Genomic DNA, 27,840 nt, shown 5'->3' with positions numbered 1-27,840 from the left:
ACTCCACTTGGGGTGGAAGACTGCTCAGATCTGTACAAAAGAAGGAGGCTGCAAGGGAGTGGGACGGAGGGGGCAAGAGAGGTCAGTGCGAAGCCCGGGGCTGGGGGAACGCCGCTAGTCCTCCTCCCTCCCTCGGTCTTCTGGCTTCTCCAACTTCTCCCGGCGCAGCTCTGCGGGCGGGAGGCGGGATCTCCCGGCCTTGGGTGGGCCTGGCGATCGGCTCGCAGCCTCTGCCGCCCCCTCCTGGGGGAGGCGGCACAAGGGCGCTCCCAGGTGGGTGGGCCGAGGGCCTGGGGGCGAGGGCAGGGACGCCCACCCCTCGCAGGGTCCGGGCTCCAGAGACCCCAGAGCGCGCGAGAGAGACGGGTGCCCGCAGCGGCTCACCTCCGTGCCCTTCGCGGCGCAAAAGGGAAACCGAGGCCGAGAGGGGCAAGGACTCGCCCAGGGTCGCGCGGCGGGGGTGGGGTGGGGGCGGGGAGCCGGGGTGGGGGGGCCCGGCCGCCGCCGGCCGAGCGTCCCCCCGCAGGCGAGCGCCCTGCCCGGCCCCTCCTCGGAGCGGCTGCTGCCGCCGCCCGGGGTAATCTCGGCTGGGCGCTGGGGGCCGGGGGCCGGGGCGGGGGCGGAGGCGGCCCGGGGAGGCCCGAGGGGCAGGGAATGCCCTCCGGGGGCGCCGCGTGGGGTGGGGCCGCCCGGCCCTGCAACTCGAGCCGCTGCCCCGGGTTAAAAATACCCCCGGCCCTGCCCTCCCCGCACCCCTCCCCCTCCCCCGCAGTGCCCTTCCGTCTGGGCGCCGGCGGCCCCTCCCGGGGGACAACTCCGCCTTTTACTAATTTGTCCTCTCGCGGAGCTGGCCGCCGAGGGAGGGGCGGGGAGACGCCGCTAGAGAGATAGTCGCAGAAGGTGGCGGAGAGGTAAGGGAGAGCGGAGAGGAAGCGGGGGTCGGAGCCCGGGAGGGGAAGGAGAAGGAGGAGGAGGGAGGGGGAGAGGAGGGCGGGAGGAGCAGCGGGAGGAGGGCGGGGAGGAGCGCTCTTCCTGGTTGGGCCCTGCCCTGAGCCGCCACCCGGGAAGGCAGCCGCGGGGACCGCTGCGATCCCCCAAACACTGCTCCCCCAGGTAAGGAGCTGCATGGCCGGGCCGGGATTCCCCGACCCTTGGCCACTGCTGCCGGCCGAGGGGCTGCCCCTACCCCGGGGCCTTCTGCGTGCCTAGGACAGGGGCGGGGGCTGGGGAAAGCCGCACAGCCCGGGCCACCGGCCCAGCCTGCGCTCATCACTGTCTCCAGGGTCTGGGCTGGGGGAAGGCCAGAGGGGAAGGGGTCCAACAGCCCTGGGCACCCAGCCTGCCTCAGGGGTTTGGGGACGGGGTCCCTGGCTGCCCGAGGTTCTCAGCCTCCAAGCCAGGGAAAGGGGCCAGCGCCTAGGAGCTTGGCTGTTTGGGGAAGGGGTTACCGTGTTATTATCTCCAGGCTCTGCCCTGCCCCACCTGGCTGGCTGGCCACAGCACTGCAGGCCCAGGACAATGGGAGTCTGGGAAGGGAGAGGTGGTAGCCTTGTTGGGGGGGGGGGGGGGTAGGGAGGTGGTGGCCAGCATACCTAGGGGCAGAGAAGCCCCTCTCCTGGATGCTGGGAGCATAGAGAGGTGGGGAAACCCCAGGTTTGGAAAGGAAGGGTGGGCGGCGGGCCACAGGCAGGAGCCCCAGTTCTAGCCCTGGGAAGGCCTGGGTTCTGAGCAGGGTGGTCTGTCCTGCAGGATGGCCGAGGAAATCATCACTCCGGTGTACTGCACGGGGGTGTCTGCACAAGTGCAGAAGCAGCGGGCCAAGGAGCTGGGCCTTGGCCGCCATGAAAATGCCATCAAGTACATGGGCCAGGATTATGAGCAGCTGCGGGCTCACTGTCTGCAGAGTGGGGTCCTCTTTCGTGATGAGGCCTTCCCCCCGGTGCCCCAGAGCCTGGGCTACAAGGACCTGGGCCCCAACTCCTCCAAAACCTATGGCATCAAGTGGAAGCGTCCCACGGTGAGAGGGACCACCACCCTGGGTGGGACTCAGTTTACCCCCATCCTGGGTGAGGAGTGGGAACAGGACTCCAGGTCCTTGGTGGGGAGTGGGGTCTGGGGTGGCTGGGTTCCAGTGTCTAGGAGGGCTGGCCCAGAGACAGGACTCTGGGTCTCTTGCAGGAGCTGCTCTCAAACCCCCAGTTCATTGTGGATGGAGCCACACGCACAGACATCTGCCAGGGAGCACTGGGTAGGCTGGGGGGGGGGGGGGGGGGTTCTGGGTGTTTTTTCCATAATAGTTCCCCATGCCTGTTCCTTCCAGCTCTGCCCTAACCCCTCCCTCCTGCAAGCTCAGACAGGCTCTGGCTATCAGTGCTGGGCTGGTTTGCCTAGATTCCTGGGTGTCTTCTGTAAGTCGAGGGACCCGGCACCCAGGGAATCCCAGTTTCTCCCCAGCATGGGCCCTCGTGCATCACTGGGAGCAGATTGGCAGAGCAGGTCTGATGTGGATCCCTCCCATCCCAGGGGACTGTTGGCTCCTGGCTGCCATTGCCTCCCTCACCCTTAATGACACGCTTCTGCATCGAGTGGTTCCACATGGCCAAAGCTTCCAGAATGGCTATGCCGGCATCTTTCATTTCCAGGTGAGGAGCCCCGAATCCACCGGGGACCAGGGCGTGGGGGAAGGAGGGGTAGCAGGCACCCGAGGAGGTGAGGACCGGTGACGCACAGCAGTCTGCAGTTAGGTGGCTTAAGCCCACACCCTGTGGGGGCCAGTCCTTCCTCTAGAAAGAATTTGACCTCCTGATACTATCTCAGATCTGTCATGTGTGAAACGATTGGGCAGGGCAGGTATTTCAGCTGGCAGTTTCCCTGTGCGTCTCACAGGGAGAAAGTGCTGGGAGGGATAGAGAGATCTCTGTGTCATATCCTGTGGGACAAAGCCTTTTCCGCCACAGGGCCTCAGTTTCCCCATCTGAAAAATAAATAACGTTCCACGGGGAGAAACGGAACAGCACATGTGGCCGTCCCACCCAAGACGTAAATGTCTGCACCCACCCACCCCCACCTCCTCTTGTGACTTTGGCAGTCTCCAGCCTCTGACAGAGCCCTGCAGAAAAGAAAGACAGGATTTAAGTCTGTTTAAACCAGTTATTCCTTTTTTGCACACAGGACCCATTTTTCAAGTGACACTAAGGAATTCTCAGTCAGCTGATGGTGGGAGACACACACCTCCGGGAGTCCTGGATTAGACCCTCTGGCCCTGGTGGCCCCAGCCCTGCCCTCAGGACTCCTGGGTGCCCTCCCCTTACACCTAGTCAGGGAGTCCCTTACCCTATTCCGAGCAGACCAGCCTACAGGACCCACGGTGCCATCCATCTACTTAGGCCAAGTGCTGCACCTGCTCCCCTAGCTGGTATGCAGGGGTGTGGCCTCGCTGCCCCTTCCTCCGCCCCCTTCCCTCACTCCTCTAATCGGCTCCTCCTCAACCTCTTGATTGGCCCGTTCAACACTCCCCCCCTACAACCCTCACTACTGGGGTCCACCTCCTCTCTTTGTCCCATTGTTCTGCCCTCCTTCCCGCCTCCCTAGCCCTTGGCCGCTTCTGCCCCAGGGTCCTGACTCCTCTGGGCCCTGGGAAACCCGTCTCTCTGGCCATCCCTGAAGCAAACTCATGATTGCGGGGAACGTCATCCATCTTGTGGTCTAGACGCCACATGTTTGATCTACACTTAATTTACACGTTCACCCCCGCCCCCCATACACACACACACACACACACACACACACACACACACACACACATACACATACACGTCCGGACCTAGCTTGGGGAGAGGAGAGATAGGGGGCTGGTTCCATGGAAGCCAGGTCCCCAGGGCTTTCCAACCTCTCCATACCTGACAAAGCACCTTGGTCTGTTTCAAAAATATCAGTAGCGCTGCCCTAAAAGCTTTACCTTTGTGATCGCGTTTAGTGTTCCCTTGAGGATGGCCCTGCTGTTCCCTTTAAAAAAAATTATTATTTTTTTTAGTGTTTATTTATTTTTGACAGAGAGAGACAGAGCATGAGCGGGGAGGGGCAAAGAGAGAGGGAGACACAGAATCCAAAGCAGGCTCCAGGCTCCCAGCTGTCGGCACAGAGCCCGACGCGGGCTCGGACTCACAGACCGGGAGATCATGACCAGAGCCCAAGTCGGACGCTCAACCGACGGAGCCACCCAGGCGCCCCCCTGCTGTTCCCTTTTATGGATAGGGAAACTGAGGCTCAGAGAGAATAACTTGTTCAGGATCCTGGATCTAGAGACGGTCAGGTCTCTAGTAAATGGCAGAGTTGAGACTTGAGCCGCGGCCTGGGAGATCCCAAAGCAGGTGTTCACTGTGCTCTCCCCTCCTCCAGCTGTGGCAGTTTGGGGAATGGGTAGATGTGGTCGTGGATGACCTACTGCCCATCAAGGACGGGAAGCTGGTGTTTGTGCACTCCGCCCAAGGCAATGAGTTCTGGAGCGCCCTGCTCGAGAAGGCCTATGCCAAGTGAGTGGGGGCCCGGGGCAGGGCTCCAGGCACCCCTGGGATCTAGGGTCTCGTTTGATGTCAGAGTGCTGACCTGGGGCTGCCCGCAGGGTGAATGGCAGCTACGAGGCCCTCTCCGGGGGCAGCACTTCGGAGGGCTTTGAGGACTTCACAGGCGGAGTCACCGAGTGGTATGAGCTGCGCAAGGCACCCAGCGACCTCTACCAGATCATCCTCAAGGCGCTCGAGCGAGGTTCCCTCCTGGGCTGCTCCATCGACGTGAGTGCACCCAGCCCTGCCCCTCGCGCCCCGACCTGTGACCAGTCTCCTCTTGCAGCCCGGCCTCATCCCTTGTCCCGGGCTTGGCTCCAGACCCTGTCCTTCACCCCACACCGTCTCTGGATGCTCCCCCGGCCTTATCCATCCCTCCGGTCCCATCTGCCTCCGTTGTGTCTGGCGTCATCCCTGCCCCGCAAACCTCAGACCCCAGCTTGCCTTCCCGCCCTCCCGCTGCTTGTTCCTGTCATCTAATGCCGTGCCCATCCGCCGTCCAGCTCACCAGCCTCCGACTTCAGCTCTTTCCTAGCCTCCGCTCCCGCCCAGCCTCCTTCACCCTCTTCGCTGCTGTTCTGTTCCCACGACTCACCCTTGATCTCAGCCTCTCCCCCCATATCACTGCATCCTCGACTCTAACCCCGTTCCCACCTTCCACCTTTCCCCAGTCCCGGCCGCCTCTAGCCTGTCCTCACCCCCTCCTCCACCTCACTGCATCCCTCCTCGCGAGGGCCTTGGGGCCCTGGGGGAGCTACGTGCGACTACGTGTGTGGACACGCATGTTTGCACGGAGTCCGGTCAGCTCTGGCCAAAGCAGTGTCAGTGGGCGGCCCGGGTCCCCTACCGGCGGTAGTGTTGACGGAGTGGCCAGACGGCCCCTCTTCTAGGGGCACCGTGTGAGGGGCTATTAGGCGGAGTCAGGGTCCCCGCCTGCCACTCCCAATAGCTGTCGTACGTGTGTGGGGAACGTTCAAGACCCGTGAGTGTTTGGCACTCACCTCCTGACTGGGGATGGGGACGCCGGCCTGGTCCCCGGAACCGGGCCCCTGACTACAGCACATGTGTCTCTACAGATCTCCAGTGTCCTGGACATGGAGGCCATCACCTTCAAGAAGCTGGTGAAGGGCCACGCCTACTCTGTGACGGGGGCCAAGCAGGTACCACCGCACGTGGGGGCTGTCCCTGCAGGGTGGTTCCTGCCCCCTTGCTTGCCTTTGCCTGTCTGGCCTGTGACCAGGGCTGTGGGAGGGGCTGGCTCTTCCTCTGACCTCCTGCAGCATCTTATTTGTCTCTTGGGGCCACTCGTCCCGAGATGTTTATCTTACCCTGCCCTGATTTTCTGTAGTCTTGTGCGTAGCTGCCTCCCTCCATGGTAAGTTCCTAGAGAAAGGGCTGTACTTTCCCTGGCGTGGTGCTGGGTACCGAGCGGGGCTCCTGAGGGTGAGGTGGCGGGCAGGGGTGTTTAAGGTGCGTGCCAGAAGCAGGTGCTGACGGGAGCTCTGGGGCACAGGTGAACTACCAGGGCCAGATGGTGAGCCTGATCCGGATGCGGAATCCCTGGGGCGAGGTGGAGTGGACGGGAGCCTGGAGCGACGGGTGAGGGGCAGAGGACGCTGGCCGGGGAGGCTGGGGAAGGCTGGTCAGTGCCACTGGCATTTCTGCTGGGGCTCTGCTCGGGATTGAACGGGGGGGTGGGGGGGGGTGGGGAGGGGTGGCATCTCCGTGTTACCGGGTCTGGGGGGCTGTCCCGACAAAGCTCAGTCCCAACCGGCCACCGCACCCAGCCCGTGAGCATCCTCAGAGCTGGCCATGACAAGACAACCCCTGGGATGGGATCTCGGGCTTGACCATGCGGAGGTCTTCTGACCTGGGCTGAGGGCACAGGCCCCAGGAACAGAGGCCGGCGGGTCAGTTCCCACCAGCCCCTGGCAGCACGCTTCTCCCCGCCAGCTCCTCGGAGTGGAACAACGTGGACCCTTACGAGCGGGAGCAGCTCCGGATCAAGATGGAGGATGGAGAGTTCTGGTGAGCGCCCCCCCCTCCTTAGTCTGGTCCCTCTCGGGGCCTGGCGCCCCAGCTCCCAAGCTGCACAAAGTCCGCATGTGCCTCCTCCCTGGGTGCCCTGACTGGGGACCATGGCTCATCCCTGCACCGTGACCCCAGGATGTCCTTCCGAGACTTCTTGCGTGAGTTCTCCCGCCTGGAGATCTGCAACCTGACGCCCGACGCGCTCAAGAGCCGGTCCATCCGCAAATGGAACACCACGCTCTACGAGGGCACCTGGCGGCGGGGGAGCACCGCGGGGGGCTGCCGGAACTACCCAGGTGATCTGACCTCGCGGCCAGCAGGGCGCACAGGGGCAGGGAGCACGGGGTGGCCGTCGGGCCCTGCTGCCTCCCGGCTCGAGGGCCTCGCCCCCCGCAGGTCCCCTGGCTGGGCTTCAGTTTCCTCGTTTGTAAGATAGCATGGTTGTGCTGACCTCTGGGATTTGCTTTGAGACCTACAGTGTTGAATGTACTTGTAAATTCTGAAGAGCCGTGCCGGATTCACCATCCTAGGGCCTGAGCCCAGGGAGTTAACAAGTGGAGAAGACTCTGTGGCCATCCAGCCACTTTTCTGTCACTCCTCATTCTGGAACCTTCTCTCCTGGCCCACTGTCTTCCTCCCTGGGCCTCCATCACCTTTGCCTGGGCTTCTGAATCTATGTGGGTGACTTGGTCCACGGCCTGGCCTCTCTATTCTTCCCCGTCTTGACCTGCAGTGGCCTTTTTTCTTCCACCTTAGTTCAGCCACCCCCTGAGACACCCGGGAGCCCAGCCACACCTTCCGGTCTGACCTCTGCCTTCACCCGTTCAGCTCCCTTATCCTGCAGCCCTCAGCGGCGTCTTACTATCTGGTCCATTAAAGCCACTGTTGTGGTGTCCTTTGTCTCCCGTCTTGTCTTCTCATCAGGTTAGCGTCGTTGTTGTAATCTTGTCCCTGCAAACATTCTGGCTCCTGCCTTGTGGCTCCCTCTGCTCCTCCCCCGCCTCCCCCCGCACAACCAGCGTCCTAACTGAGCCCCCTTCATCAGCTTCAGGACCACCGAGTGTGGCTGCAGAGAAAATCACACACCTGGGGCTGCACCTGCCCTGTGAATTCACGGCCACAAATCCCAGATGACCACCTTTCGTGGTCCCCAACAAGTCCACTGCTGATTAGTAACGTTCCCGTGCCCTCAAACTGGCCTCCGTGGTTCCTCCCATCTGTGGACTCGGCCTTGTACTTCACTGGAAGATAGCTGTCTTCACGCAGGGCACCTCCTGGATTCGCCCCGCCTGTCTCAGCCTGTGCCTGTCATTACTGCCTTCCCGACTGTGACAGTGGCAGAACTGTCCATGCTCGTGGGGACCACGCCCAGCCCTGCTCTCGCTCGTGTTCTCCCATGTGTCTGGAAGCCTTTGGCTCCTTCATCCTTCACTTCTTGCTCCTGGGTCATTATGGAGAATCTCCTGGCTTAGAGCAGTCCTCTTTTTGACCCCACTTTCCTACCCATTTCTGGGCTCCCCTTCGAGGCAAAAATGTCCAGCTTGCCACCCTCCTGCGTTTCCTTTCCCACTCCCAGCTCACGTTGTAACCCACGCCCGTCCAGCTTCCGTCCTCACCACGCTACTGTCACTGCTGGTTTGAAGGCCACCGGAGCCTTTGTCTGTGCCAAACCCACCTCCGCTCTGTTCTCATGTCCCGCGTTCTCCACCTTCCCAGCATGGCTCACAGCCCCGTTTTGGTCTTCTTCTCCCTCATGGGGATCCAATTTCAGCTTTTCCTCAACTAGAAGACCACTGTTCCCTGCATCATTTAGTGCGAAATCTGTCCTTTCCTCGCTGTCCTGGAGTGACAGCCGTGTCCTGTAGCTCCCGTGTATGTGTGGCTCAGTTTCCGGGCTCACCATTCCATCCCTCGGTCTGTCCCTCCAGCTGATAGCACGTTGGTTTCATTGCTACAGATTTATAGCTTTTGGGCAGGGTGAATGCCTTCAAGAGTCTCTTAGCTATTCTCGCCCTTTGTTTCCCTGTGTGAATTTTAGAATCAGCTAACCAGGTCGTTCAAAGAACCCTTTTTGAGACTTTAATTTGAATTGCCCTGAATCTATAGATCGATTTGGGGAGAAAGGACATCTTTCTGGTTTTGAGTCTTCTTATCTAAGAATGTGGTATATCTCTTTCTTTATTTTGGTCTTCAATGTCTCTCAATAACGTTTTATAATTTCTATTTAAAGGTTTTGAGATTTATTACTAGATATTGTATCATTTTGTTGCTATTATATTAATATTAAAAAATGTAATGTTTATTTTTTGAGAGAGAGAGAGAGAGAAAGAGAGAGAGTGGGGGAGGGGCAGAGAAAGCGGGAGACACAGAATCTGAAGCAGGCTCCAGGCTCCCACCTGTCAGCACAGAGTTTGACACGGGGCTTGAACCCACGAACCGTGAGATCATGAACTGAAGTCAGACACTTAACCAACTGAGCCACCCAGGCACCCCAGTGTTTATTTATTTTTGAGAGAGAGAGAGAGAGAGAGAGCACAAGCAGGTGAGGGGCAGAGCGAGAGGGAGACACAGAATCCAAAGCAGGCTCCAGGCTCTGAGCTGTCAGCACAGAGCCCAACGTGGGTCAGCACAAGCAGGTGAGGGGCAGCTGTCAGCACAGGTGACAGCACAAGCAGGTGAGGGGCAGCTGTCAGCACAAGCAGGTGAGGGGCAGAGCGAGAGGGAGACACAGAATCCAAAGCAGGCTCCAGGCTCTGAGCTGTCAGCACAGAGCCCAACATGGGGCTCGAACCCATGAGCTGTGAGATCATGACCTGAGCTGAAGTTGGATGCTTAACCTTAGGAGCCTAGTCACCTAGGCGCCCCAGTATCTCTTTTTAAAATTACATCTCCCATGTAATAGTGGCTGATAAACAGTAACATGCAGTTGACCTTTTAAATGTATTTTGTATCCAGCAAACTTGTTAAACTATAATTAATTTTACTGATTTATCTATAGATCCTTTTTGATTTTCTAATTGCAAATAATGATAAATTTGTTCGTTTCCAATTCTTGTAACTCGCACACTCCCATTTTACTGAGCCAGCCAGGCGCCCCCTCCCCCCACCCCCACCCCTACCCCTTAGCCCTTTCACAAAGGACAACTTTTTACTACTGGATGTTTACTACAGATTTTATCCCTAAAGTTTTTTCTGTTCTAGTTTTTTTTGTAGATGCCTTTATCATATTAATGGGGTTTAATGTTATTAAATGCTTTTAGGTGTATTTATTATTATAATATGCTTCTTACCTCGTAAAACGGTAAATTACGTTAATCACTTTTCTAATATTAAATCAACCTTACGTTCCCGAGTGAAAAAACAACAACGCGGTCATGACATAGTTTTTTCAACTGTAGTTTTACATCCAAGTTCACAAATGAGATTGGCCCGTAATTTTCCTTTCTCATACTGACCTTGTCTAGTTTTGGTACGGGTGCTATATTTGGCTCAGAAGGTGAACTGGGAAGTGTTCTTCTTCTATTTTCTGGAAGAGTTGCATAAGATGGGATGATTTGTTGCTTAAATGTTTGGTAGACTTGATCTTTAAAGCTGTTAGCCCTGCTCTGTTCTCGGCGTGAAAATCAACATTTTGATACTGATCTTTAATGGTTATAGGATTATTCAGGTCCTTTATTTCTTCTTGAGCCTATTTTGACCAAGTTGTGTTTTCTAGGAGTTTATTTATCCTTTGCCTCTGTTTTCAAAATTATTAGCATAAAGGTATTAATATATTCTGATACCTCTTCTGTAATGACGTCCTCTCATTTATAGTACTATTTATTTGCACTTCCCTTTTTTTTTTAATATATTTTTTTAACGTTTATTTTTGAGAGAGGCAGAGAGACAGAATGCAAGCAGGGTAGGGGACAGAGAGAGAGGGAGAGACAGAATCTGAAGCAGGCACCAGGCTCTGAGCTGTCAGCATAGAGTCTGATGGGGGGCTTGAACTCACGGACTGCGAGATCATGACCTGAGCCTGAGTCGGTCGCTTAACCGACTGAGCCACCCAGGCGCCCCTGCACTTTCTTTCATCTTTATTAATTCTGTGAGAGGTTTGTTGGTATTATGCTTAAAGAAATGACTTTTGCCTGTTGATCTTTGTATAGTATTATTTTCTTTTTTTTATGTTTATTTATTTTGGTGGGGGGTGATTGCGATCAGGGAAGGGGCAGAGAGTGAGGGAGAGAGAGAATCCCAAGCAGGCTCTGCCCTGTCAGCATAGAGCCTGATGCGCGGCTGGAACTCAGGAACCTGTGAGATCAGGACCTGAGCTGAAATCAAGGGTCAAACACTTAATGGGCTGAGCTACCCAGGTGCCCCTATAGTATCATTTTCATATGACTTTGTTTGTTGGCAAACACTAATCTACATTTTTTTTTTTATCTCTAGATTTGCCTCTTCTAGACTTTTCTTATAAATGGGATCATACAAGATGTGTGGCCTTTTGTGCTTCTTTCTTTTTGTAATGTTTTCAAAATCTGTCCATCTTGTAATGTGTGTCAGGACTTGATTTCAATTTTAGGGCTGAATAATATTCCACGATTTGGAGATACCCCATTTTACTTATTCATTCATCAGTTGACGGACATTTAGATTGTTTCTAGTTTTGGGGTATTATGAGTAGGAATGCTGTGAACATTCATATACCTGTATTTGTGTGAGCAAAAGTTCTCTTGGGTCTCTAAGTAGAAGCAAAATTGTTGGGATCCATGGTAACTCCCATGTTTAACTTTCTGAGGAACTACCAACTGTTTTCCAAAGTGACAGCACCATTTTACGTTCCCACTAGCAATGTGTGAGTTCCAACTTCTCCGCATCCTTGTCAACACTTGCTGTTGTCCATGGTTTTTAGCCATCCTGGTGGGTATGAAATGGTATCTCATTGATGATGTGCGTTTCCCTAATGACGAATGATGTTGATAAGAATATCTTTTTATGTAATTATTGGGCACTTACATATATATTTCAGAGTTTCTATTCCAGTAGTTTGCCCATTTTTAGATTGGGTTGTCTTTTTTTTTTTTCTTTTAAATTCATTTTGAGAGAGAGAAAGAGAGCAAGAAAGAGAGATTACGGGGTAGGGGCAGAGAGACAGGGAGAGAGAGAGGATCCCAAGCAGGCTCTGTGCTGTCAGGGCAGAACTCTATGTGGGGTTCTATCCCACGAACTTAGAGGTCATGACCTGAGCTGAAACGAAGAATTGGACACTTAACCGACTGAGCCACCAGGCACACCGAGTTGTGTTTTTTATACATTCTGGATATGACTTTATGAGATTGATGATTTGCGTATAATTTCTTCCATTCTGTGGATGTCTTCATTTTCTTGATAATGTCCTTTGAAGCATGGAAATTTTTAACGGTGATGATGCCCAATTTTCAATTTTTTCTTTTGTTGCTCATGGTTTTGGTGTCATATCTGAGAATCTATTGTCAAACCCAAGACCATGAAGATTTATCCTTGTGTTTTCTTCTGAGAGTGTTAGTGTTAGCTCTCATATTTAGATTGTTCATCCATTTCAAGTTAATTTTTGTGTAGGCATACCTCAGAGATAAATACTGTGGGTTCATTTCCACACCACCGCAGTAAAGTAAATACCACAATAAAGTGAGTTAAGTGAATATTTTGGTTTCCCAGTGCATATATTATGTGTATGCTATACTGTATCCTATTAAGTGTGCAATAGCATTATAACGTCTTAAAAAAATTGTATACATCCTTGATTTAAAAATACTTTATTGGTGGGGTGCCGATGCAGAGCTCAAACCCACAAAGCCATGAGATCATGATCTGAGCTGAAACCAAGAGTTGGATGCTTAACTGACTGAGCCACCCAGGCGCCCCTAAATCACAAATGTTCTTAATGGCATCTAGGATGGCGAATCCTTTCCAGAAGGTTTTCAGTTAATTTTGCCAGGATCCATTGGAGGAATCATTATCTTCCTCACAAGATGTATTTGTTTTTTTCTTTTTTACGAATTTTTCAATGTTTATTATTGAGAGACAGAGAGACACAGAGCGTGAGCAGGGGAGGGGTAGAGAGAGGGGGAGACATAGAATCTGAAGTAGGCTCCAGGCTCTGAGCTGTCAGCACTGAGCCTGACGCGGGGCTCGAACTCACAAACTGCGAGGTCATGACCTGGGCTGAAGTCGGTCACTTAACCAACTGAGCCACCCAGGCGCCCCAAGATGTATTTCTTAAGTGGTAAGACTTGAAAGTTGCAAGTATTCCTTGATCCAGGGGATGCAGGGCGTGTGCTAGTTAACAGGCATGAAAACAACATTAATCTTGTTCTATGTCTCCATCGGAGCTCTTGGGTTACCAGGTGCATTGTCAGTGAGCAGGTCATATTTTGAAAGGAATCTTTTTCTAAGCAGTGGGTCTCAACGGTGGTCTTAAAATGCCCAGTAAACCATGTTGTAAACAGGTGTGCTGTCGTGTAGGCTTTGTTGTTCCCTAAAGAGCACAGGCAGAGTAGATTTGGCAAAATTCTAAATAGCCCTGGGATTTTTGGAATGGTAAATGAGCATTGCCTTCAACCTAAAGTTACCAGCTACACTAGCCCCTGATTAGCGAGAGTCAGCCTGTCCTTTGAAGCTTTGAAACCAGGCATTGGGTTCTCTCTAGCGATGAAAGTTCTGGACGGCATCTTCTGATACAAGGCTGCTTCGTCTACATTGAAACTCTGCTGTTTAGGGCAGCCGCCTTCCCTAATTACCTTAGTGAGCTCTTTTGGTAATTTGCTGCAGCTTCTGCACAGGACTTGCTGCTTCCCCCTGCACTTTCTTGTTACGGAGTTGGCTTCTTTCCTGAAACTTCACGACCCGGCCTCTGCTACCTTCACACGTTAATTCTGCAGCTTCCTCACCTCACGCGGCCTTCATGGAATTGGAGACAATGAGGGCTTTGCACTGGATTAGGCTTTTGCTTCGGGAATGTTGGGGCTGGTGTGATCTTTCATCCAGACCACTAAAACTTTTCCATATCAGCAGTAAAGCTGTCTCACTTTCTTATCATGTGTGTTCACTGGAGTAACGTTTTCAGTTTCCTTCAAGATTTTTTTTCCTTTGCACTCACAGCTTGCAGTTTGATGCGAGAGGCCTAGGCTTCTGCTTATCTTGACTTTTGATAAGCCTCATCATTTCTAGCTTTTGATTTGAAAGTGAAAGACAGGACTCTTTCATTGTGACACTCAGAGACCTTTGTAGCGTTATTAATTGGCCTCGTTCCAAGATTTTTGTATCTCCAGGAATAGGGAGGCTCCAGAAGAAGGAGAAGGATGGGGGAATGGCTGGCTGGTGGGTGGAACAGTCAGAATGCACACAGCAGTTTTCTAAGTTTGCTGTCTTACGTGGGTGTGATTTTTGGTGCCCCCAGACAAGCACAGCAGCGATGTAAAAGATCACTGGTGTGAGATAGGTGCCCAACTTCATTCTTTTGCATGTGGAAATTCATTGTTTCAGTATCATCAGTTGAAAAGACTATTCTTTCCCCATCGAATGGTCTTGGCACCCATGTCAAAAATCAGTTGGCCATTGATGTCTGGGTTTATTTTTGGACTCTCAGTTCTTTTAGTCTGTATGTCTATTTTTATGCGAGTACCACAGTGTTGTAATTACTGTAGCTTTGCAGTAAGGTTTGAAATCGGAAAGTGTGAGTCTTCCAACTTTTGGGTTTTTTTCATAATCTTTTGGCTTCTGGGACCCTTATAATTCCATATGAATCTGAGGATATGCTTTCCACCTCTGTGAAAAGGCTGCTGGAATTTTAATAAAGATGGCATTGAATCTGCAGATCACTTCAGGTAATGTTGACATCATAATACTACTAAGTTTTCCGATCCATGAACATGGGATGTCTTTTTTCATGTCTTTTTTTTTTTTTTATTTTTTTTCATGTCTTTTTTTATTTTTTATTTTTTCATGTCTTTAATTTCTTTCAGCAACATTTTGCAGTTTTCAGTGTTCAGTCTTTCAGCTCTTTATTAAATTTATACCTAGATATTTTATTTTTTTGGATACTATTGTAAAGGAATTGTTTCTGTAATTTACTTTTTCAGTTGTTCATTGCTGGTATTTGGAAAAACAACTGATTTTTGTGTCTTGGTCTTGTAACCTGCAACTTTGCTGTATTTGTGACTAGTTCTAGTAACTTTTTTGTGGACTCTGTGTTTTTCTACATACAGGATCATGTCGTTTGCAGTTAGAGATAGTTTTCTTTTTCCTTTCCAACTTGAATACCTTTTTTCTTTTCCTTGACTAATTCATCTAGCTAGAACTTCCCATACAGTGGTTGTTTAGCAACGATGTAAGCAAGCATCTTGTTCCTGATCTTAGGGTGAAAGCTTCAGTCTTTCGCCACTGAGTATGATATTAGCTGGTTTTTCTGTAAACACTCTTTGTCATGTTGAGGACATTCCCTTTTTTTATTCTTAGTTTTCTGAATGTTTTTATCATGAATATGTGTTGGACTTTGTGAAATGCCTTTCTGCATCAATTAAGATGATCATGGGGTACCTGAGTGGCTTAGTTGGTTAAGCTCTTGATTTAGGCTCAGGTCATGATCTCACAATTCATGGGTTCAAGCCCTGCTTCGGGTTTGGTGTGGACAGTGAGGAACCTGCTTGGGATTCTCTTAATCCCTCTCTCTGCCTCACCCCTGTGCGTGCTCTCTCTCTCTCTCTCTCTCAAAATAAATAAACTTTAAAATATATTAAAAAAAACCAAACATGATCATGTAGGTTTTTCCCCTTTGTTCTATTAATGTGGCTTATTACATTGATTGACTTTATGTTGAACTATCCTTCATTCCTGGGATAAATCCTATTTTGTTGCATCTCGTCCTTTTAATATACTGTTGGATTTGATTTGCTAGTATTTTGTTGAGGATTTTTATGTTGATATTTATAAGTGATATTGTCCTGTAATTTTCTCGTGATGTCTTTATTTGGTGGGCTTTGGTATCAAGATAGTGTTGGCTTCATAGAATGAGTTAGTTTGTCAAAAAGCAATGATAATGTAAATGAGAAATCAGGGGTGACTGGGTGGCTCAGTCGGTTGGGTGGCCAACTTTGGCTCATGCTTTGTGGGTTTGAGCCCCGCGTCAGGCTCTGTGCTGACAGCTCGGAGCCTGGGGCCTGCTTCAGATTCTGTGCCTCCCTCTCTCCCTGCCCCTCCCCTGCTCATGCTCTCTCTCTCTCTCTCTCTCTCTCAAAAACTAAATAAACATTTAAAAAATGCAAAAATATGAGAAATCACACAGAATGGTAATTAAAACAGTGCGTACCTATGTTAGAAAAGAAAGATCTCAAATCAACAACCTGATCTTCTACCTTAAGAATGTAGTAAAGGGTCAAACTAAACCCAAAGCAAACAGAAGAATGGAAATAATAAAGATTAAAGTACACATAAATGAAACAGAGAATGGAGAAACAATGGAGAAAATCAACGAGACCAACAGTCAGTCCTTAGAAGAGCTCAGCAAAATTGTAAAATCTTTAACCAAAGTAAACAAGAAAAAAAGAAGACTCAGATTACTAAAATCAGGACTTAAAGAGAGACCATCATTATCAAACCAACAAAAATAAATGGATTATAAGGAAGTACTGTGAACAACTGTGTGCCAACCAATGAGCTAACCTAGGTGAAACGGACAAATTCCTGGAAAGAAACAAGACCAACTTAAGAAAAAGAAAAAATCTGGATAGACCTGTAACAAATTAAGAGTGAATTAATAACCAAACGTCCCAGTTATAACCTGCTAGTTACCGTTTTATTGTTGGTTTCTAACTTGATTTCCTTCTAGTCAGAAAACACGGTCTGATGAGATCGCAGCTTTGAAATCAACAGAAGCTGGTGCCGCGGCCCAGCACGTGTTCACATGTTCTCAGAAGACTGGTTCACGCTTTTGTGTGTGTGTCTTATATGCCAAGCGCTCCCCTAAATATTTTAAGTATGATAACTTGTTTAACTTTCACACTGACCCTGTGAGGCTGGCACTATTATGATTCCTGTTTTACAGGTAAAGAAAGTGAGGCACTGATAAGTGGCGGAGCTGGGATTTGAACAGAGGCATCGCAGCCCTACAGTCTGTTCTCTCGAACAATCCGAGGGGCACGCAATTCTGAGTGTTAGGGGGAATGTTTTATAATTGCCCGTCAGATCACACTTAATATTTGGTCGGCTTAGTCTGTCAGTTACTGGAAGAGGGAAGATAAAGTCATACACCATCCTGATGTTTTTGCTAGTTCCTCCCTTTATATCTGTTATTTTGCTTTACGGATTTTGCGTTGACATTAGCTGCATCAGGCTTAGACTTGTTGTAAGTTCCTAGTGAGTCAGACCTGTTTTGTTGTTGTTATTTAATGGCTGCCTTCTCCGGGTGTAATTCTTTAACTTTCTAGTCCCTCTCAGTCGCTGTCACTATAGCTGTTCCAATTTTCTTTCCGCTAGTATTTTTGTGGTATATTTTGTTATACTGTTTGACGTCTAATCTTTCTATAGCTCAGCGTTTTGGTGGTTATCTCTTGTAAACAGCACGCCACTGGCTTTTTGATCATCCGGTTTGAAACATTTTGCCCTTGGATTGGAAAGTTTAGTCCATTGACATTCATGGTGATTGCTGATGACTTTGTATTTATTTCAGCAGACTTCCTGTGCGTTTTCTGTTTGTCCCTCCTGCTATGCCTTATTTTGGATTGAGTTCTCTTCCTTTTCTCTCGACTAGTTTTCCCGTCTCTGGGTTTGGAGGACCGAGGTGTTTGCTCCGTATCATTATTCGATACAGCCCATATTCACTGGCTCACCCATAGAAGAATAGTGTTTATTGCTCACCATTTCCACAACTTTTATCTGAGCTCATTTTCCCATCTGCCTAAAACATAAGCCTTCATATTCCTCCTTCTCCTTCCCCTCCACCTCCTTCCCCCTCTTCGCCTTTTATAAACTTTCTCCACTCTTCTGAAAATACCTCTGCAGCGTGCTCGTTCTTGACAATTCTCTGAACACAAAATTCTGGATTGCATTCCTTTTAGCCCATCGGAGGTACCGTTACTCTTCACTCTGCTTCTCTGGTTGCTCTGTGAGCCGAGACTCTGTCTCCCACGCCTTCTGTGATGCTTTGTCTTTTCTGTTTTAAGATTGTTCATCTTTGAGGGGCACCTGGGTGGCTCAGTAGGTTAAGCGTCCGACTTTGGCTCAGGTCATGATCTCACGGTTCTTGGGTTCGAGCCCCGCGTCGGGCTCCGTGCTGACAGCTCAGAGCCTGAAGTCTGCTTTGGATTCTGTGTCTCCTTCTCTCTCTGCCCCTCCCCTGCACACGTTCTGTCTGACTCTGTCTCTCAAAAATAAATAAATGTAAAAAAAAAAAAAATTTTTTTTTTTTTTAAAAGATTGTTCATCTTTGATATTCCGTAATTTCACCAAGATGTATTGAGGTGTGGATTTCTTTTTATTCTGCTTTGGATTCACTGGGCTCCCTGGGCCTGCAGGTTGATGTATTTCAACAGTTCTAGAAAATTCTTAGCCATGGTCTTTTAGAATAACAGCTCCTTCTTAGACTCTTCATTTTTTCCTTTTAGAATTCTAATCAAACGTAAGCTGGAACTCCTTGCTTAATCATCTAGTCTCTTTATCATTGCTCAAATTTGCCATCTCCTAATTTCCTTGCATTGCCTTCTGCTTCTGGGTAGTTCCTTCCGATCCATTCTCATTTCACGAGTTGTCTTTTTTGCTGTGTCAAATCTGGTGGTTAATCCTTCTAACAAGTACTTACTTTTATTAAAAAAATTAATGTGTAGAAGTTCCAGTGGCTCGTTTTCAAATCTGTTTATTCTTGCTTATATTCCCAAGCTTCTCATTTATTTCTTTAAATATAATAAACCCAGTCTTTTATATTCTGGCATCTGATTATTTCAATATTTTAGGTCTCAGAGGGTTGGTGTTTTGGTCCATTGTGGCTGCTGGTTCTCACTTACTCATGCCTTCTTTCCTTGTGAGATTTTCGTCTCCTTTGGCCTAGAAGTTCATCTGTCGGAGTTCTTTTGAGTCCTTGGGTGAAGTTAGGTTCTTCTGGTATTTCTATCAGTCACCTGGGATGACTCTTTGAATCGCAGGACACTTTTAAAAATAAATTATCTCCTGAAGGTTTCCTTGACTTCATAGGCAAAACGAATTGAAACTGGGGGCGCGTGGGTGGCTCAGTCGGTTAAGCGTCCAACTTCAGCTCAGGTCATGATGTTCTGGCTCGCGAGTTCGAGCCCCGCGTTGGGCTGTGTGCTGACGACTTGAAACCTGGAGCCTGCTTTGGATTCTGTGTCTCCCTCGCTCTCTGCTCCTCCCCTACTCACGCTCTGTGTCTCCTTCAAAACTAAATAAACATTTTTGAAAGATTTAAAAAAGGGGCGCCTGGGTGGCTCAGTCGGTTAAGCATCCGACTTCAGCTCAGGTCATGATCCCACACAGTTCGTGGGTTCGAGCCCCGCATCGGGCTCTGTGATGATAGCTCAGAGCCTGGAAGCCTGCTTTGGATTCTGTGTGTCTCTCTCTGCCCCTCTCCCACTTGTGCTCTGTCTGTCTGTCTCTCTCTCAAAAATAAACGTTAAAATTTTTTTTTTAATTAAAGAAAAGAAGGAACAAATTGAAACTGCAAGATCACGTGAAGTCCTGTGGTTATAAATTCTTGGGGAGAATTTTTTTTTTTTCCTTCCTCCCAGTGGGGTTTATTTTTCTTTCCTACGTACGCTGTTGGCATTCCTCATAGGGGTCCCAGTTTTATTGCAAAGATCTCCTGCTAGATTTTGTCTCCTGTCCCTGTACCCAGGGCTCAGGGTCTCCAGGAGTCTGCGGGAGTCCTTCAGCATTATTTACCTCGCGGGGCTCCTAGTGGCCATGTTTTAAAAAAGGCTTTATTGAGCTATCACTCACATACGGTCCAGTTCACCAACTTGAAGTGGCAAGTTCAGTGTGGTTTTCATATATTCACAAAGTTGTGCGTCTATCAGCACATCAATTCTAGAGCATTTTTATTACCCCAAAAAGAAACCGTCCACCCTACAGCTGTCACTCCTGACCCCTCCGCCTCACTCCCAGGTAACCGCCAGCCTCCTGTCTGCGTCTGTGGATCTGCCTGTTCGTATGCTTACCTGTGTTAGAGCCCATATCGGTACTCTCTTTGTGTTGCCGAATAATATTCCATTGTTTGGTTATACCACGTTTTCAAAAATCCATTTCTCCGCTGATGGACGGTTTGGGTCACTTCTACCATTCGGGTATTACAAATAATGCCACTGTGAACATTTACATCCACGTTTTCGTGTGGATGTACGTTTTCGTACATCGCAGTTTTGAGTATCCTTGCAGGGTCATAGGATAATTCTGTGTGTAACCATTTAAGGAACTGCCAGACTGTTTTCCGAAGCGGCGGCCCTGTGTTACATTCCCACCAGCAGTGTGTGAAGTTCTGATTTCTCCACATTCCCGGCTAACACTTGATATCTGTCATTTTGGTTAATGTCAACTTGTGGGGGGGGGGAGGGGGAGGGGACTGCTGTGGCTTATTAGTGCCTCTAAAAAGCAGCTTTGCTTACTGTGTCCAGCACCTGGTTGTTTTAGGGGGTCGTGGGCAACTGAGTCACCAGACTGTCAGAGGCGCAAGTCTCTGTCACCCTTTGCAGCCGTGTGGCCTCCTATCAGACCCTGCCTTCTCTTTTTCTCTCCTAAGTCATCGTCCACACAGCAGCTCCAGCTACCTTTGCAAATCCGAATCCGTTCATGCCGCTCCTGGTGCAAGCCTGTTGGGGCGTGGGGAGGGCCTTTTGCCCTTTGATTCAAACCACCCTCCTCACTGCCCACCCGGCTCCCACCAACCTTTGCCACTGTCCGCATTTCCCGTGCTGGCCGGAGCTGGATGCTGCATTAGACACCGGCTGTCTCCTCGTGTGGGTCCTTGTTTCTCCCTCCTGCTTCCCAGTGTCTTCCCAGGGCTTCTCCTTCAGATCTCACTCAAATGTCACCTCCTCAAAGATGCCTTCCCTGACCGGCTCCCAGTCTTTGTAATTGTTCTGATAAGTGCCCCGACTTGCTCAGACTTGGCCTCCCCTCCTGGAATGTGAGCTCACGAGGGCAGGGACTGCGTGTGCCCCCCGCTGCCCGTCTGTCACACGGCGGACACTTAGTAATAATACCTGTTGGACGAATGAACGAAGGGACACGTGGGGGAGGGGAAGCCCGGAGGCGGGGACCACTCTGCTCTGCGCCTCCCCTGACCCCTCCCGCCAACCCACCTCCTACAGCCACCTTCTGGGTCAATCCCCAGTTCAAGATCCGACTGGAGGAGACGGACGACGCGGACGACGACTACTACGGGGGTCGAGAATCAGGCTGCAGCTTCGTGCTAGCCCTCATGCAGAAGCACCGCCGCCGTGAGCGCCGCTTTGGCCGCGACATGGAGACCATCGGCTTCGCCGTCTACGAGGTGAGCCGATCACACGATCACGCCGAACCGGTGTCGAGAGCCGGCCTCCCGGTGCACCGTGGGCGAGCCCCACCAGGGGGCGCCAGAGGACACCGCCGCCACAGTCCTGAGGCAGGTGGCCCTGGCCACTGTCCCCCGGAGGCGCCTGCCGTGGCCGCTCTTGGGCCGAGGGTTCTGGCTTAGCTGACGACTGTGACGTAGCTTCTGGGGGACAGACTTTGGCTCGGCCTCAGAAAGAAATGGCCAAGTGGGCGGCCCTGGAGGAGTAGTGAGCTCCCTGTTTTAGTATATAAGCAGAGACTGGCCTGGGAGGGCCCTGCTTCACTCACTGTGTCCAACACAGAAACTTCTGGACCTTCCTGGCAGGGCAAGAGAACCGCTACAGTCTCGGCCCAGGCCCGGAGCTCCCGACAGCAAACTGGTGGGGACTCTGATGTCCCTGGGCTGTAGGACATTGCAGTTGGCCGCTCTGGGGGCTGTGCTGGGTCCGACTCAGAGCCAAGGCCCAGGGTGTTCCAGGGGTGAAGAGGACCTTGCCCGGGGCCCTTTCCTGAGGTCCTGAGGTGCCTCTCTGGCGTGAAGACAGGTCTGGGCGGCCAGTGGCCCCGAGCCCTGCCTCCCGGTCTCCTCAGGTCCCGTGATTCTTAAGAACTCAGGGCCTCTGTCCAGCACACGCTGTGCCTGTAGGCCAAGCACACATCTCTAACTTTTTCCATCTCTCTGGCAGGTTCCTCCGGAGGTAGGTGACATCTGACACCTGGATTTACATACCCCTGAACACACAAGGCCTGTTGGTGCCCAGAGGGGAGCAAGATGGCAGCAAGCCCACACGTAGAGAGTTAAGAAGTCACCTCGTTTTACTGTTCGCGAACGGTCTTCCCACCCCCGCCCAGAGGGGGCAGATGTTGCTGTCCCAGGGGGTCTGACTTGGGGGACGCTCTGGGTAACAATAGCGGGAATGTTATTTCGCCGGAGTCCTGGTGTTCACGTTCACCTCCAGAGTATGTCCTCACCTCCGCCCTGTGCGGTAGGCAGCGTTGTCCCCTCCGTCTTGCGGACGGGGAAACTGAGACAAGATGATCTGGCGGGGCCGAGACCAGCCTGCCAGCCGCTCGGCTGGGCCCCGGGGCCTGCGGCCCGGGTGTGCGGGCAGCTCCCCGAGGGCGGGCTGAGCGGCCGGCTGCAGCCCCCACCCCCTCCTCCCCTCCCGCCAGCTGGTGGGCCAGCCGGCCGTGCACCTGAAGCGCGACTTCTTCCTGGCCAACTCGTCGCGGGCGCGCTCAGAGCAGTTCATCAACCTGCGGGAGGTCAGCACCCGCTTCCGCTTGCCGCCCGGGGAGTACGTGGTGGTGCCCTCCACCTTCGAGCCCAACAAGGAGGGCGACTTCGTGCTACGCTTCTTCTCGGAGAAGAAGGCCGGGACCGAGTGAGTAGAAGGCCCCTCCCCGGTGCCCGCTCCCCGGCCCCCGGGCCCCCCTGCACCCCCACCCTGACTGGCCCCTCTGTCCTTCCACCTCTGCAGGGAGCTGGACGACCAGATCCAGGCCAATCTCCCTGATGAGGTACGCGCCCTGCCCACCGCCCCCCCACCGCCCAGGTGCCTTTCTCCTCTGCCTCACCCCTTCACCCTGGGCGTATCACGGGGACCTGGGTGTCCTGGCTCCTGGGAGCCCCCGTGGCAGAAGCCTTAGGGGTAACACCAATCCCTCATCTGCCCAGCACTTTACGGTTTTGCAGAGGGCTTGGTGATAATAGTGATGCGAGGTCCCTGAGCTCTCGCTGGTCTCTGCCAGCTCTGTGCTGAGCTCTTTACCTGGTCACCCCGTTGCCTCCACAACAACCCTGTCCGGGTGAGGCCACCGTCTCCCCTTTCAGCGAGAAAGTCAAGTTCGGGGAGGTTAAGGAACTTGCCCAAAGCCTCCCCCCGCCGTCACGGAGCTGAACTGCACTCTCCTCAGGCCGCAGAGCCCCGGGCAGGGGGAGAGCGATTCCCACTTTACTGGTGACAAGAGGGAGGCTCAGAGACACGAGGAGGCAGGCGTGTGGTGATGAGTGGTCCCGGCCTCGCCCCGGCTGCTGCCCATGCGGGGGCCTGGCCGGAGCGCCCCTCACCCGCTCTCCCCCTTCTCCATCTAGCAAGTGCTCTCAGAAGAGGAGATTGATGAGAACTTCAAGGCCCTCTTCAGGCAGCTGGCAGGGGAGGTAGGCAGGGTGTGGTGGAGCAGAGGGCGGGGAGGGGGGCGCAGGGGCGCAGCGTTTCTCCAGGGCGGGTGCCTCCTCCCTCTTCCCCCAGGACATGGAGATCAGCGTCAAGGAACTGCGGACCATCCTCAACAGGATCATCAGCAAACGTGAGTGTCCCAGGACAGCAGCTCTCCAACCTGTATTCGCACCCCCCCCCCACCCCCGATTCCAGAATCGAGGCTTCTGCTCTCACACTGAGCCCAACCCAAGCCCTTGGTCTACATGGGCAGGGGAAGCCCCCACTGCCTTTCTGAGCCCTGCTCACCCCCATTTTCCTCCCAAACTCCTTGCACCATCTTGCCGGACCCCGTTCTCCATGCCCAAGTGCCGTGACCTGGTGTCGTTAGAAGCCGAGCTGGTGACAGCACCGTAGGAGCAAGGAACAGGCCTCCCCTTCCTCTGGAAGATACGCCCCAGGGCCAGGCCGAGGGGCTGCCTGCAGAACGGGGCTGGCTTCATTCCCCCACGTGCGCAGCTCTAGGCAGCCCCGCCCCCCAACCTTCCCTTTGCCCCTGCCTCTGACCTCCATCCATGCTGTTCCCTCAGCCCAGACCCCTCTCCTCTTGTCCTCCTTCGGGGCCTGCGGCCAACCTCACCCCCGCCCTGGCCGCCTTGGCCTCACGTTTCTACTGCGTTTCTCCCACTTTGGTGTAGCACTGATCTCCTTTCATTCTTGGTTCTTCGCGGTGTAGACACCGGCTCGGTTGCTAAAGTACTTGACCCTGTGCCGATAAAAGTGACCTGACGCACCCACTCTGCTGGGCTTTGCACACCAGGTGCCAGGAATCCAACTTCCCTGGTCCCCATCCCGCCCAGTGCCCCGGGGGCAGGCCCCGGAAGCCTGCTGCTTGAGGTGTTGGAACCGATTTTCTTGCAGACAAGGACCTGCGGACAAAGGGCTTCAGCCTGGAGTCGTGTCGCAGCATGGTGAACCTCATGGACGTATCTTTTGCTTTCGTTTCGTGAGGCTGCTTTGGTGTGGGGGATATGGTGGGGAAGGACGCCCTGTGACCTTTCCCGGAACAGTGCAGAGAAAGGGACAAAGCTCTGTGGAGTGTAGAGGGACCAGTCCTTTTCCCAGGCCATTTCTCCATGATTGGGGGAGGGGGGGGGCAAGGGGGAGGGGCAACTGAGGCACAGGCTTTATGTTGAGTGAGAGGTAGAGGAGGGCCTGGATCCTTGAGTCACCTTAAGGCTGGTGCTGTTGGCACCCCTCCTTGTCCAACCCACCTGGCCCTGTGGGCGCCTGCCCTTCCCCCTCCCCTCGTCTTGCTGTCAGTCTCCCCTTCTCCCCATTGTTCCCTCACCCTGTGCGGGTTTAAGCTTCCTAACGGTAGCCCCCCAGCGGGACGGCAACGGGAAGCTGGGCCTGGTGGAGTTCAACATCCTGTGGAACCGCATCCGGAATTACCTGGTAGGTGGTCCCTCCCTCCCGTGCGGCCTCCGTCCCAGGAGGGGTCTGCTGCGGGCTCCCAGACGGGCTGCGTGGTCTAGGCCCTCCGCCCTGGGTCTGCCGCTCCAGACCCCAGCCCCCGGCCCACCTTTCGGGTCTTTGCCCTCCACCCGCAGCAGCCCCCCACCCAGGGGTGGGCCGGAAGGGCTGGGTGCCTCCCTCGGCCTGGCCTTCACCCTCTGTTCCCCACTCTAGTCCATCTTCCGGAAGTTTGACTTGGACAAGTCGGGCAGCATGAGTGCCTACGAGATGCGGATGGCCATCGAGTCTGCGGGTAAGGCCTGTCCCCAGGCAGACGGCCCCAGGCTGATTGCCTGTCGGCGGCTACCCAGAGTGGCGGCCCGCGGCACCGGCCCTGTCCCCGGGGTGGAGATGGTGATGGTGTGGCGGTAACGGCCATCTCCTGCCTTCTTACTGAATTACTGAGCTAAGTGCTTTATCAGTGCTTCCCTGTGTCCTCACTGTGGCCTAACGGGGATAAGGCCGTTACTGTCTCCATCGCGCCCGGAGAAAAGCACGATTGGGGACAGTGACCGGCCTGCGGCCACACAGCCAGGGAGAGGTGGAGCTGGGGTCCAGAGCCTCCAGTGAGAGAGGTGCGGGCCTCATCTTCACAGTCCCGTGTCAGGATGAGGCCAGGGCACTCGGCACAAATAGAACTGGACCCCCGGGCCCTCCTTGGCCGCTGATTCCCTGGGGCGGTCTGGGCTCCCGCTCCCTCGGGCTGGCACTTGCTTGCCCAGCACCCCCCGCCCCCCGCACCCAGCTCCTGGCCCTACTCAGGTGGGGCTCACCCTGCCCAGGCCCCAGCCCCCCTCCCTGGCCCCGCTTCCCTGGCCTTCACGCACTGTCCTGGGCCAGGCTTCAAGCTCAACAAGAAGCTGTATGAACTCATTATCACCCGCTACTCGGAGCCCGACCTGGCCGTGGACTTTGACAACTTCGTGTGCTGCCTGGTGCGGCTGGAGACCATGTTCCGTGAGTGTCTTCATCTGGCTCCTGCCTCTGGTTCTGTCTCCCATAAGTTGATGGGAATGACAGCTACAGATGGGACCTATGTGCCATGGCGTGTCCCAGAGAGGCGAAGTACCTGGGAACCTGAAGGCCGAGTCGGGAGACTGGGGGAGGGGGGAAGGCAGTAGGGGAGGGGGAGGACAGCAGAGAGAGCTGCTTCCCAGTGTGACAGGTGAGGGCTTGGGGTGCCGTGGGGATGTGGGGGGGAGGGGCAGGCGGCAGGGTGGTCCTGCGTGAATGTCCCGCTGATTTCTAATGCCAAAACGTCTTCCTTTGAACGTAGGGTTTTTCAAAACTCTGGACACAGATCTGGACGGGGTGGTGACCTTTGACTTGTTTAAGGTGGGAGCTTCCCTTGGCCGTGGCGGGGGAGGGTATTCGGGTGGTGATGCTTTCTACCCACCTGGGGCAGGAACTTGTGGCCTCAGAACCAGACCCAAAGGGCAGGCCTCTGGAAGGATGGAAGGATGGGATGGGGTGGGGGTGTCTGGGTCTTGGGGAGGGAGGTGGGGGGCATGCTCCTGGAGGTCTTCGTGGGTGCCTGTGCCCTGGTCTCCCAGGGGTAGAGGAGGTAAGAAAGTGCCCCTCCCCAGAGACGGTGGCCCCTGGGCTAGGAGGCTGGACTGGGCGTTTCTGCCGTCCCTGGCTGACCTCTCTCTCTGCCCTCCTCTGCCGGCAGTGGTTACAGCTGACCATGTTTGCATGAGGCAGGGGCTCCGGTCCCCTCGCCGTGCTCCTCACCCTCGTCTGCCAAGCCATGCCTTCCCGCCATGCCACACCGGGCCACACCAGCTGCAAGTGCCTTCCTTGGAGCAGGAGGCGGCCTTGTCCTCCTGTCCCCTCACCTCCCAGCTGCCACGGTCCCTCTGCTCTGCGCAGAGCCGTGTGGCCTTCCCTGCCTTCGCCAGTCATGGGCTCAGATGGACTCCCCCCGCTCCTCCCGTCGCCAAATGAGGAAGGCCACTTTCGCTTGTTCCTGCCTCAGGATGAGGCTGCCAGGGGAGCTGACGGCCCCCCGGCCTCCGAGCATCCTGACGTGTCCTCTCCCCTCGCTGCAGCCAGAGGGCACCCACCCAGCCTACCCAGCGGCCTCACCTGCAGACTTTACACCATAACCACTAACTCTGCACCGTCTGCCGTCTAGATGTGCAGAAGCCCTTCCCAGCCGAGGCCTCTTCCTGGGGCTGGGAATGCCTGTTCTCCCCCGTGCAGAAGCCAGTGCCCCTCACCTCCGTGGCCTGCCCCCCAGCCCTGCCCCACCTGCCAACCAGGAGTCACCTGGACTGAGGGGTGGTCAGGCGCTCCCTCCCTCGCTCCCTCCTTTTTTATATCGGTGATTTTAAAGGGGACTCTTCAGGGACCGGTGTACCAGTAACGGGGGTGCCAGAGGCACCTGGGTGTGGGGTGGGGGTGGGGTCTCGGGTTTCCATGCAGAGAGACCCCAAACAATAAAGGAAAAGGCCCCACATCTGTCTCTGGAGTGTGCTTCTGTCCAAACCTGCTGCCCAGGAAGGCATCAGCAAGCCTTGACCTTCAGGGACAGCCCGGGACCTCACACCACCCCTGCCCGCCCGCTGTCTCCTTCCCCAGTACCCTGGGGGCTCGCACCCCTGCCCGAGTACTGGGTATCTAGGACGTTGGGGGGGGATGGGGCCCCAGCTGCAGGGACGGGGCCAGACTGCTGAGGTCCCATGTGACTCTGCTGATCCTCTGTGCCCTCCTCACAGCCCGGTCCCTGCCCTCCCTGTATACTCCAGCCTGTGAGGCTCTGGCTGACACCCAGACTCCCGCTGAGCACAAACCTGACCTCCCAGGAAGCTCCCAGCGCACAAGAGCCTCCTTCACCTAGACACCTGCAGCTTATGTAAGCCGCCCCAGCCCCTCTGGGGTCCTGGCTTTTCTTCCCATAGATAAGGGTGGGTTGCAGTGAGGGTGGAAGACGAGACAGAGTGGGGGGTGGGGGTGGGGGTGGCCAGGGGTAAGCCACAAACTAGGATAACTAGGATAGCATCTGCAGGGCA

The 27,840-nt window shown here is 53.6% G+C and overlaps 1 protein-coding gene across 3 annotated transcripts; it reads left to right on the top strand.

Moving 5' to 3' along the window:
• Window positions 1-147: 147 nt before the first annotated feature.
• Window positions 148-27,285, top strand: CAPN1 (calpain 1). Of its 3 annotated transcripts, none has more exons than XM_053899466.1 (22): window positions 148-273; window positions 1,750-2,017; window positions 2,179-2,248; window positions 2,524-2,642; window positions 4,399-4,532; window positions 4,622-4,790; window positions 5,639-5,722; window positions 6,076-6,161; window positions 6,516-6,590; window positions 6,729-6,889; window positions 20,927-21,108; window positions 21,836-21,847; window positions 22,323-22,534; window positions 22,631-22,670; window positions 23,245-23,310; window positions 23,402-23,459; window positions 24,230-24,294; window positions 24,698-24,766; window positions 25,001-25,079; window positions 25,667-25,783; window positions 26,103-26,161; window positions 26,499-27,285. In XM_053899466.1, the coding sequence occupies exons 2-22, from the start codon at window positions 1,751-1,753 to the stop codon at window positions 26,523-26,525; spliced, it is 2,151 nt and encodes a 716-aa protein (XP_053755441.1). In that variant the 5' UTR covers window positions 148-273; window position 1,750; the 3' UTR covers window positions 26,526-27,285. The 3 variants fall into 3 exon arrangements, with proteins under 3 accessions (XP_053755441.1, XP_053755439.1, XP_053755440.1); XM_053899464.1 differs by lacking the exon at window positions 148-273 and adding an exon at window positions 520-911; XM_053899465.1 differs by lacking the exon at window positions 148-273 and adding an exon at window positions 983-1,113.
• The last annotated feature ends 555 nt before the right edge of the window (window positions 27,286-27,840 follow it).

The sequence above is a fragment of the Panthera pardus genome, unplaced genomic scaffold (genome assembly GCF_024362965.1).
Source record: "Panthera pardus isolate Hobbes unplaced genomic scaffold, ASM2436296v1 HiC_scaffold_12, whole genome shotgun sequence".
Classification (NCBI taxonomy): Eukaryota; Metazoa; Chordata; class Mammalia; order Carnivora; family Felidae; genus Panthera; species Panthera pardus.
This window is presented reverse-complemented; position numbering and strand designations above follow the sequence as displayed.